This window comes from Tupaia chinensis, unplaced genomic scaffold (genome assembly GCF_000334495.1).
Source record: "Tupaia chinensis unplaced genomic scaffold, TupChi_1.0 Scaffold143584_1, whole genome shotgun sequence".
NCBI lineage: Eukaryota > Metazoa > Chordata > Mammalia > Scandentia > Tupaiidae > Tupaia > Tupaia belangeri.
Window position 1 is genome coordinate 9461560 of NW_006203430.1, and position 10493 is coordinate 9472052.

Genomic DNA, 10493 nt, shown 5'->3' on the forward strand with positions numbered 1-10493 from the left:
AAAAATCTCTCTCTAAAAAACAAAATAATAGGGAAACTACAATGCATGAATTGGTGAAAATCTTGTAAACAAGTCCTATGGGAGGAGGCTGGGGTATCTTTCCTATCTCCATAGCCCAGTATCTGTAAAGACTCAGCAAGGTTATCGTTAACTTCCATTAGTTAAGCATCAGGTTCCACCTGTGTGAGGAAGGCAAGCGTTTAGGTTCTGTAAGACTCATTGTGAAGTGAAAGAAGTAAAAGACTGGTTTTCCTACTAAGTCTACTAAGATAGACTCCAAGGGACCGGCAAGTAGCATGGTGGTTAGATACTGGACTCCATCCCACATGGCCGGACCATGTCCCAGACCTGGTTGCTTGCTTTCTCACTTAAGTGTCTCTGTCTTGTTCTTTCTCACTCAGTCCCTTTCTGGCCAAATTAAAAATAAATGAATAAAGTTCAAGTAAAACAATTCTTTTTTAAAAGAAGATAGATTTGGCAATATTCCTTGAATCATAGGTATGCAGGAGGCAGCAACCAGGCTGGTGCTGGAACCATGTTTCAAAACCATTATGACAATGATGTCACTGTTTGGAGCCTCAGGGCAGGATTCATCAAACTGAATATGCTATGGAAGCTATTTAACAGGGTTCAGCCCCAGTTGGTCTGAAATGAAGACCCATGCCATGTTGGTTGCACTGAAGAGGGCACAGTCAGAGTTTGCAGCTCATCAGAAACAAATTCTTTTTTTTTTTTTTTTTGAGAGGTTTTCACTATAGGGCGTGTGCACTCGCCAGGCAGACAGAGAGAGACATAGAGACAGAAAGTGAGAAATAAAAGGGGATGGTCACGCCGCAGTCCCTTCTCCTCCACTCTCCTCTCGGGATCTCGGGCACGCACGCACACATGCCTGGCATGAGTTTTAAGCCACCGGGTCTAGGATGCAAACCGCAGTCGACTACATGGGAGTCCAGCGACATAGCCATTATGCTAACTGCTGGTTCCCAGAAACAAATTCTTCATATTGGCAACCATATTGGTATCTCAATTGCAGGGCTTACTGCGGATGCTAGACTGTTATGTAATTTTATGCGCCAAGAGTGTTTGGATTCCAGGTTTGTATTTGATAGGCCACTTCTGTATCTCTGCTTATGTCTCCAATTGGAAGCAAAACCCAGATACCAACACAATGATATGGCCAGAGACAATATGATGTTGGGCTACTCATTGCTGGTTATGATAATATGGGCCCTCACATTTTCCAAACTTGTCCATCTCCTAACTGTTTGGACTGCAGCACTGTGTCCATTGGAGCCTGTTCTCAGTCAGCTCATACTTGGAGAGACTATGTCTGAGTTTATGGACTGTAATTTGAATGAACTGGTTAAATATGGTCTACATGCCTTAAGAGAGACTCTTCCTGCAGAGCAGGACCTAACTACAAAGAATGTTTCCATTGGAATTGTTGGTAAAGACTTGGAGTTTACAATCTATAATGACAATGATATGTCTCCGTTCCTGGAGGGCCTTGAAGAAAGACCACAGAGAAAGGTACAGCCTGCCCAGCCTGCTGATGAACCTGCAGAAAAGGCCGATGAACTGATGGAACATTAAGTGATAAATTTGTCAATATGTGTGTTATCAAACATGTAAGAAAGCAGGAACATATTACAGTGATGATGACAGTAATCTACACTTTGGACCAAAAGATACAGAGTGCTAGAATAGTATGTTGTAGGAATCAGTTGAGTTTTTTCCAAGCAGCCTCTCCAAAGAGTTATAATGGAGAGCATTTTTATTTGAAAAGGTTTACATAATCATTTTCTAGAAAGTATAGCTATCTGTACTAATTTTTTTTTTTTTTGAGAGGTTTTCACTACAGGGCTTGTGTGCTCGCCAGAAAGAGCAAGAGAGACAGAAAGCAAGAAATCACCCCCTGGGGGGATGGCCATGCCGCAATCCCTTCTCCATTCTCCTCTCAGGAACTTGGGCTCGCTCGCACATGCGCCTGTAATGAGTTTAAGCCACCGAATCTGGGACTCAAACTGTGGTCAATTACATGGGAGTCCAGCAACATAGCCATTACACCCACTGCTGTTTCCTGTACTAATGTTTTTATACAAAAAAAATAGTGTCTTTCCAATTTTAAAGACCACCATGAAATAAAAATGTTTCACCACTGGTTAAAAAAAAAAAAAAGGATAGACTCCAAAACTAAATACAATAGAGTCACTTTGTTTTTTCTTTTTTTAAAATACAAATAAAACTTACTGTACAAAATTAAAGCATTCATGTGGGGAGCCGCCCACATCAAAATGGCTGTCATGACCTTCACTGCTTAAGAATGGCCGGTGCGACCTTGACACAGACACCAGGAATGCAGACCCCCTGGTTCACACAGAGCTGGCAGGTCCTCAATAAGGTCCGCTGTAAACCCCGCCTACCTCCCTCTACCTTGTGTATATAAGAAAGCGCTCTAGCCCTCAATAAATGAGCGAAACTTTTACATCAAGAGCTGTGACACTATGTGAGCTGTGATACTTCTTTCGCTCCCGTGCTGAGACGTTGCTGCGCCGGTTCCAGACCTCCGCCCCCTTGCTCGAGTTACCCTGCCCGATTCGTCTCGCGGGTTCGGGACACATTCATATTTCATTATTCACTAAGGCCAAAGACTAATTTTTTTAAGTCCTTCACAAAAATTTCACTTTCATTTCCTCTCCAACAATTAAAATGACCTGACCAAATATTATCAAAAACACTATAAGTAACACCAAGTCCTTTATAGATACTCTTCTAAAAGTTATTTCTGGGGCTAACTGATGGAATGGTGGTTAAAGGTGCTGGACTCCCACATAGCCTACCACGGTTCGAGTTTTGGACCTAGCAGCTTGCTTTCTCACTTTTTCTCTCTCTCACTCTCACTCTGTCCCTCTCTGGTCAAATTAAAATAAAGTTAAGTCAAAAATTTGGGCCAGCAAGTGGCATGGTGGTTAAAGGCGCTGGACTCCCACATGGCTGACCACAGTTCAAGTCTTGGACCCGGTGGCTTGTTTTTTCACTTCTTCTTCTCTCTCTCTCTCTCTCTCTCTGTGTCTCTCTGATCAAATTGGAAAATAATAATAATAATAAATAAAGTTAAAGAAAATAATTCTTTTTTATAAACGCCACCTGCTGGTCCCAAGAAAATAATTCTTAAAAAAAAAAAAAGTTAAATCAAAAATAATTCTTCAGGGGGACGGCAGGTGGCGTGGTGGTTAAGGCACTGGACGCTCCCACATGGCCAACCATGGTTCAAGTCCTGGACCTGGTGGCTTGTTTGCGCTCTCTCGCTCTCTCTCTCTCTCTCAAATTAAAAAATAAATGAATAAATAAATAAACTAAATCTTAAAAAAAAATTCTTTAAAAAAGAGGTCTTTTTTGGCACATGCAATCTTCGTGGCATGAGATGGTGTGATTTTAAATCCTTACAAAACATCCCTGGCAGCTCCAGCCTTCCCACCATTTTCAAATTCAGCAAAAGCAATGTCATGCCTCCCAGGTACCAAGCGTAACTTCCTTGAAGCCAAGGAATCGATTAAACAACATGGATAACATCATCTCATTAGTCTCTTCTGGTAAATTATTAAGGAACAAAATATAGTTTGGAGGGTAACCAGATATTTGAGGATTTGGTGTTGAACTTCCTTGGGTATTAGCTGAATTTGGTGTTCCTTGGCTAGGTTTTTTGTTTGTAGTTGCTGCAGTCTGTTCCACAATTTTGACTTTTTTCTTTTATTTTTTTCTTTGTCATCAAAAGTGCCACACTTTTTAGATATGTCAGAATCTGTTTTTGCGTATTAGATTTGCATTGGCTTACCATAAAAAGGAAATCCTTGTAACTGCCTCAGCGTTGGTGGATGAACCCAGTTCTTTAAACAAAGGCCTGCCCCCTTATCTTCATGGTCTTTAAAGCCACAGTATCTACTGCATAGCCAAACTGAGAAAAAAGGGCATTGCTTCAATTCTTTTTTTAATTTAGGGACCAGCAGCTAGCGTAATGGCTATGTTGCTGGACTCCCACGTAGTCAACCGCGGTTCGTGTCCCAGACCCGGTGGCTTAAACTCACGCTGGGCGCGTGTGCGTGCATGCCCAAGATCCCGAGAGGAGAATGGAGGAGAAGGAATTGTGGTGTGGCCATCCCCCCTGGGGGGTGATTTCTCGCTTTCTGTCTCTCTGTCTCTCTCTGTCTGGCAAGCGCACACGCCCTATAGCAAAAACTTCTCAAAAAAAGAAGATTATTTTTTTAATTTAGTCATTCATATTATTGATAGAAATTGTATGATTTGATCGGATATCCACGTTTGGGTTAGATTCTTCAAAAAGTCAAGAGAGTAAATAATCTGAGGCCTATGTGGCTCTTGTAGGAACTAACAATAGTTACTTTGATTGTCTTATGGCTTGGTTACAAAAAGACTGACGATGCAAAAGGGAACCTGAGGGAGATAATGGCCACAAGAAAAACTTTAGAAGGGGCCAGCCAGCCCAGGCATGGTGATTAAGACAACTGGATCCCACATAGCCAGGTGGCTTGTTTGCGCTCTCTCGCTCTCTCTCTCTCTCTCAAATTAAAAAATAAATGAATAAATAAATAAACTAAATCTTAAAAAAAAATTCTTTAAAAAAGAGGTCTTTTTTGGCACATGCAATCTTCGTGGCATGAGATGGTGTGATTTTAAATCCTTACAAAACATCCCTGGCAGCTCCAGCCTTCCCACCATTTTCAAATTCAGCAAAAGCAATGTCATGCCTCCCAGGTACCAAGCGTAACTTCCTTGAAGCCAAGGAATCGATTAAACAACATGGATAACATCATCTCATTAGTCTCTTCTGGTAAATTATTAAGGAACAAAATATAGTTTGGAGGGTAACCAGATATTTGAGGATTTGGTGTTGAACTTCCTTGGGTATTAGCTGAATTTGGTGTTCCTTGGCTAGGTTTTTTGTTTGTAGTTGTTGCCGTCTGGTTCACAATTTTGACTTTTTTCTTTTATTTTTTTCTTTGTCATCAAAAGTGCCACACTTTTTAGATATGTCAGAATCTGTTTTTGCGTATTAGATTTGCATTGGCTTACCATAAAAAGGAAATCCTTGTAACTGCCTCAGCGTTGGTGGATGAACCCAGTTCTTTAAACAAAGGCCTGCCCCCTTATCTTCATGGTCTTTAAAGCCACAGTATCTACTGCATAGCCAAACTGAGAAAAAAGGGCATTGCTTCAATTCTTTTTTTAATTTAGGGACCAGCAGCTAGCGTAATGGCTATGTTGCTGGACTCCCACGTAGTCAACCGCGGTTCGTGTCCCAGACCCGGTGGCTTAAACTCACGCTGGGCGCGTGTGCGTGCATGCCCAAGATCCCGAGAGGAGAATGGAGGAGAAGGAATTGTGGTGTGGCCATCCCCCCTGGGGGGTGATTTCTCGCTTTCTGTCTCTCTGTCTCTCTCTGTCTGGCAAGCGCACACGCCCTATAGCAAAAACTTCTCAAAAAAAGAAGATTATTTTTTTAATTTAGTCATTCATATTATTGATAGAAATTGTATGATTTGATCGGATATCCACGTTTGGGTTAGATTCTTCAAAAAGTCAAGAGAGTAAATAATCTGAGGCCTATGTGGCTCTTGTAGGAACTAACAATAGTTACTTTGATTGTCTTATGGCTTGGTTACAAAAAGACTGACGATGCAAAAGGGAACCTGAGGGAGATAATGGCCACAAGAAAAACTTTAGAAGGGGCCAGCCAGCCCAGGCATGGTGATTAAGACAACTGGATCCCACATAGCCAGCTTCACAGCTAGAGTCCCAGACCCGGAAGCTTGAAAAACATACTGGACGTGTGTGCATGCATGCCCAAAATCTCGAGAAGAGAAGGGAAGAGAGGGGGTTGCAGATAGCCATTTCCCCTGTGGGGTGATTTCTCTCTCTCTTTCTCTTTTCCCAGTGAATGTACACTCCATATACTATAGCAAAAACTAAACAAAAAACAAGCTTCAGAATTAAAAAGAGGTGTGCTGCTGATCTTTGAATACCTCCCTTCGTGGAATGGGCCCTATCCCCCTACCTAGAGTGGGCACGTAATGCCCCAGATAAGGGTTCTCTTCCACCTCCCAGAGAGGTTTGGATGTCTGGGGTGTCAGGTACCCAAGACACTCTACTATCCGGCTAGAGTGGCCAAACCTTTTGTCTCAGCAGCTCCTTAGGCTGTCCCTGAAGACCAGATTCAACAATCCTGACACCCAGTCCTAAGATAGCCCCACATCGTGTATTTTCCTCTCTGCCTGTCACTGCTGTTTTGTGTGTCCTGTCCCCACCCAGGAGGGGTGACCTTCTTACATGATAGTAAAGCTGGCTCCTTTGAGGTCTGGCATGTACCACCACCCATCCTGGTGGAGCAGTGGAGGGAACAACTGCCTCAGCACAAGGGACATGAGAGCCTTCAGTTCACGTTCACAGAACGACTGGATTATTCCAGCTGGCTGTGATGAGGACGTACACTATTGTTCAGGAAGTGGGCGGTCAGGGTTCTGGTTTGGACATGGAAGGGTAAGATGTCCCTGAGTTACTGTAGTGGAAATTTCAAGAAGGATCACGTGTCTGGAGCAGATCAGGCTGGGGATGTGGTGCTGGGGGTCTTGGCCCAGTGAGCAGTTCTAGCTGCGGCTCGGACAGTAGCAATGACTTACTCATTTCTACCTGTTGGTAAGTTGGGTTAGTTATTACTGTTCCCACTTTACAGATGAAGAAGTGGAGGGGCTGAAAGTGCTACATGGCTTTCTCTTTTTAAAAATACATTTACGTTTTATTTTTTTTTTATTTTATTTCTTTCATGAGAGAGCACATGCACAACAGAGTACACAACAGGGTCTCATCACAATGCAATCCTCTTCTCTGAGCCCTCCAGCTCATCAGGATCTTGGGCACATGCGCTTTCACCTGGCATGTTTCAGCTTGACTCAGGCTCTGAATCCACTGTCAGCCATCTGGTTTGCAGGATTGCAGAGCAACACACGACTGCCTGCACCACCCCTACGTGGCTCTTGTAAGGATGACTGCCCGAGTAGCCAAGAGTGTTCCAGAATCAAAGCAGATTACTTCTCCATCCTAGGAAGTTAGAGTCCAGATCTCACCTCCAGGGCAGAGAGAAACCATCATGGCGTTACACAGACACATCTACCCACCCAGAAGTAGAAGTGGTCATTAAGGAGAACAGAGCACCATGATCTGAGAGAGAGGGAGAGAAACGAAGGAAGAAATGGAAAGAGGGAAGGACAGAGGGATAGAGACAGAAACATGGGATGGGGAGGGAGGCTACTCCAGGAAGTAGAGGTGCACTGTCAGCCTTCTGGATGGACCCTGTGGAGGACAGGGTGTCCTTGTGCCCTTGAGAGGATGGTGGAGCCAGTCTAAGAGGCAGACGACTGGGTGTGGCTTGTCTACTGGACCTTGCAGGGCAGGGCTGCTCAAGCCCCAACTCTGGATACCTGAAGTTGGACTCTAGGTCTAAGAAACCCCTCAGAACTGGCTGACAGTCTGGACCTTTGGCTTCAGCTGGTGGGAGCTCACGCCCAGAGAGGCCTGGAAGGGTGGAGGCCCAGGGAAAACAGCTCTAAAACAGACCATATAGTCCCAGCTTTGGGACTTGGCTGTTCCCAAGAACCTAGAAGCTGGATACTGGGGCCCCTCTTCTATCCTTGTTGGTACTTTTTCAAAGAATTATTTTATTTAACTTTATTTAAATTTGACCCAAGAGGGACAGAGTGAGAGAGAAAGAGGGAAAGTGAGAAAGCAAGCCACCAGGTCCAGGACTCGAACTACGGTCAGCCATGTGGGAATCCAGAACCCTTAATCACCATCCCACCCACAAGCCCCAGTATTACTTTTTGAGAGAAATATTTTTGCTATAGGGCACGTGTTCTCGCCAGAGAGAGAGACAGACAGAAAGCAAGAAATCACCCCCCAGGGGGGATGGCCATGCTGCAATCCCTTCTCCTCCATTCTCCTCCTGGGATCTTGGGCATGCACACACATGGGGCCAGCATGAGTTTTAAGCCGCCAGGGCTGGGACTTGAACCACAGTTGACTACATGGGAGTCCAGTAACAACCATTACACTGTATGCTGGTCCCCTATCCTTGGTAAGACACCTGAATACATCTGGTCTCCCCAGAAAGTCAGGACAGGAGGCTGCTGGAACCAGAACCCCCCCCCACACACACACACACACACACACACACTCCTGCTCTCCACTGTCTAGACACATTACTGCACCCTCCCTCCCCTCACGTACTCCTCTAACCCAGGGATGAGTCACTCCTTAGAATCTGGCTCACTGCCACACTCCGCTCCCCCCACCACCAGCAGTTTCTGCTTTTTCAGGGTCACAGCAAGCTCCAGGCTGTCCCAAAGATAGCCTGGGTAGGAAGTGTACTGAGTGGAGAGGGTACACGTAGGACCCACCCTCCCATCCTCTGTTCATCCCCACCCCACCAGCCCTGCTCTGCCTCTGCTTAGGCCACAGCCTGGAGAGGAGCTCTCCCTTCTCTCCTCCTCCAGCACTGCCTAATTGCTGCCTGTCGCAGCTCAAGTGGGTCACCCTGAGACTGGGCTATTTCTAAGTCACCAGGTGCTGCCTCCCCCACTCCTGCCAACACAGCTGGTCCAGGAAAAGACACTCTTCCAAGGCCCAAGGGTAGACAGATGAGCAGTGGAACACCCTGCCTGAAATCCTGCCAGAAAATCGCAAGGGCAGAGTGCCCGGACCCACCCCACCTAGATCATGAACAGGGTTTGAGGCCAGCCCCTGAGCTGATACCTGAGGACCTTGGAGATGGGAAGTACTTCTTCCCTCGTTTCTGCACCATTCTCTCTCATCTCCCAAATAAACACACAAGACAGCATTTTCAGTCTGAGAATAATGGACATTTAGACATGGGTGCCTGGTTTGCACCTGACCAGCATCACGCAGGGGCAGGCAGAGCAAAGACAGAGGTAGGGTAGGGGTGCTGCACAAGCACCAGCCAGGGCCCAGGGTCTCTGGTGGTTGTTGGAGTGAGGCGGAAGGTGGGGGTAGGGTGGGGAGTCACAATGACCAGGAGGTACAAGTCCAGGAATCAGAGCCAGGGTTTCAGGAAGAGTCAGGTGGTGCCACACTCTTCCTGGTGCCCCACATCACCAGGTGGTCATCACAGAATGCAACCTGGACCGGGGTTGCTACACACACTTCCTTGTGTGTGTGCGTGCTGCTCTGCCTGGGGGTGTCCATGGCAGGCAGGCAGCATCAACAGGGTCAGACCCTGAGCTCTTGATCCCAAGGTTGGAAAGAGTTGAGGGTAGTGCTGTTGAACACACCATGGCTACTAAGGTGTCCTGGGCTGGCTGAAGCTGAGATCCAGACCACAGAGGAAGGCCTGGCTAGGCGAAGCTAGTGTCCATCCTTGTCCCCAGCTCCCCTCAGAAAGCCCTAGCCAGAGGCTGCACACACAGAGGAAATCAGGATGCCTGGCCCTGGAGAATCGCCTGCCTTTTTACATCAGAGGACACTCATCCCTCGACGCAGCAGCTGGACTCTGGGACCACCCCCTGAGCTACACTGAGGTTCCCGTCTTGTCAGACACCCACACAGGAAAACACAGAACTCCTTACCCTCACCCCACACTTCTGCAAAGCTTGAGGGGGGCTGTCCCCAGGAGGACTCTGGCCAGAAGCACAAACATGCTGGCCAGTCTCAGGGCCACAGACCCCCTTGGACAGCAAGGGGACAGGTGGCTGGATCCTGCAGTGAGCCCGAGATACTAAGGCACAAAGCTAATCTAAGCCCACTGGGGTGGTGCAAGGGAAGGACACGCTCCATGGGCCCGGCCCCTGGGACCTGCAAAGCACACAGTGACCAAGCAATGATGATAGCCTGGCTTAAACAACTTGGCACAGGATGGAGGTGCAGGGCAATGATCCAGGGATGCCAATGGCTCTTGCTGGAAGGGGCCATACGTCCTGGCTGCCCCTAATAAAGGCCTCTGCAGAGCAGGAGTGCTCTAGACACGGCTGGCACTGCAGCCCAGGTCCAAGGGCCAGTCCCAAGCCAGTCTGGGACTCCAGGAAGGTCGTGTGATGATGCCAAGGTGTCGGGCCAACCGGTCCCCTATTCATCTCCAGCAGGCCCTCCGTGGGGATCCTAAGGAGGGGGCCGGAAGAGGAGGACAGCGGGCTGAGGGCCTGGAGTCCCAGGCGCACTCAGGACAGGTGGCATCCATGTGGACTGGCCGACTTGCGCTTCAGGGCTGCCTGCGCAGACCGGGGCGCCCAAAGGCCGGGTGCATGAGATTCTCGGTGATGTAGGCCACCAGCAGGCAGATGACCACGAGCATGACGCAGATGGAGCCGCCCACCGCCGTCATGGCCACCACGATCTCCTGCATGCCAGCGGGCTCCGCGGTAAACTCCACGCATTCTGCAGGCTCCGGCGCGGCGGCAGCGGTGGCAGGC

At 47.3% G+C, this 10493-nt stretch overlaps 1 protein-coding gene and 2 pseudogenes across 1 annotated transcript; 1 reads left to right on the forward strand and 2 right to left on the reverse strand.

The window, feature by feature from the left end:
• Positions 1 to 407: 407 nt before the first annotated feature.
• LOC106733338 (proteasome subunit alpha type-1-like) lies at positions 408 to 1673 on the forward strand (annotated as a pseudogene).
• Positions 1674 to 3395: 1722 nt separating this feature from the next.
• LOC102471238 (U2 small nuclear ribonucleoprotein B''-like) lies at positions 3396 to 4509 on the reverse strand (annotated as a pseudogene).
• A 142-nt stretch (positions 4510 to 4651) lies between these two features.
• FNDC10 (fibronectin type III domain containing 10) lies at positions 4652 to 10426 on the reverse strand (the record flags this gene model as incomplete). The annotated part of the gene is given in 10 exon segments (XM_027766542.1): positions 4652 to 4783; positions 4785 to 5008; positions 5011 to 5123; positions 5125 to 5151; positions 5153 to 5242; positions 5507 to 5588; positions 8342 to 8438; positions 9654 to 9704; positions 9999 to 10182; positions 10293 to 10426. Coding segments are annotated over 10 exon segments (1134 nt in total), but the record flags the coding sequence as incomplete, so codon positions are not given.
• Between the last annotated feature and the right edge of the window lie 67 nt (positions 10427 to 10493).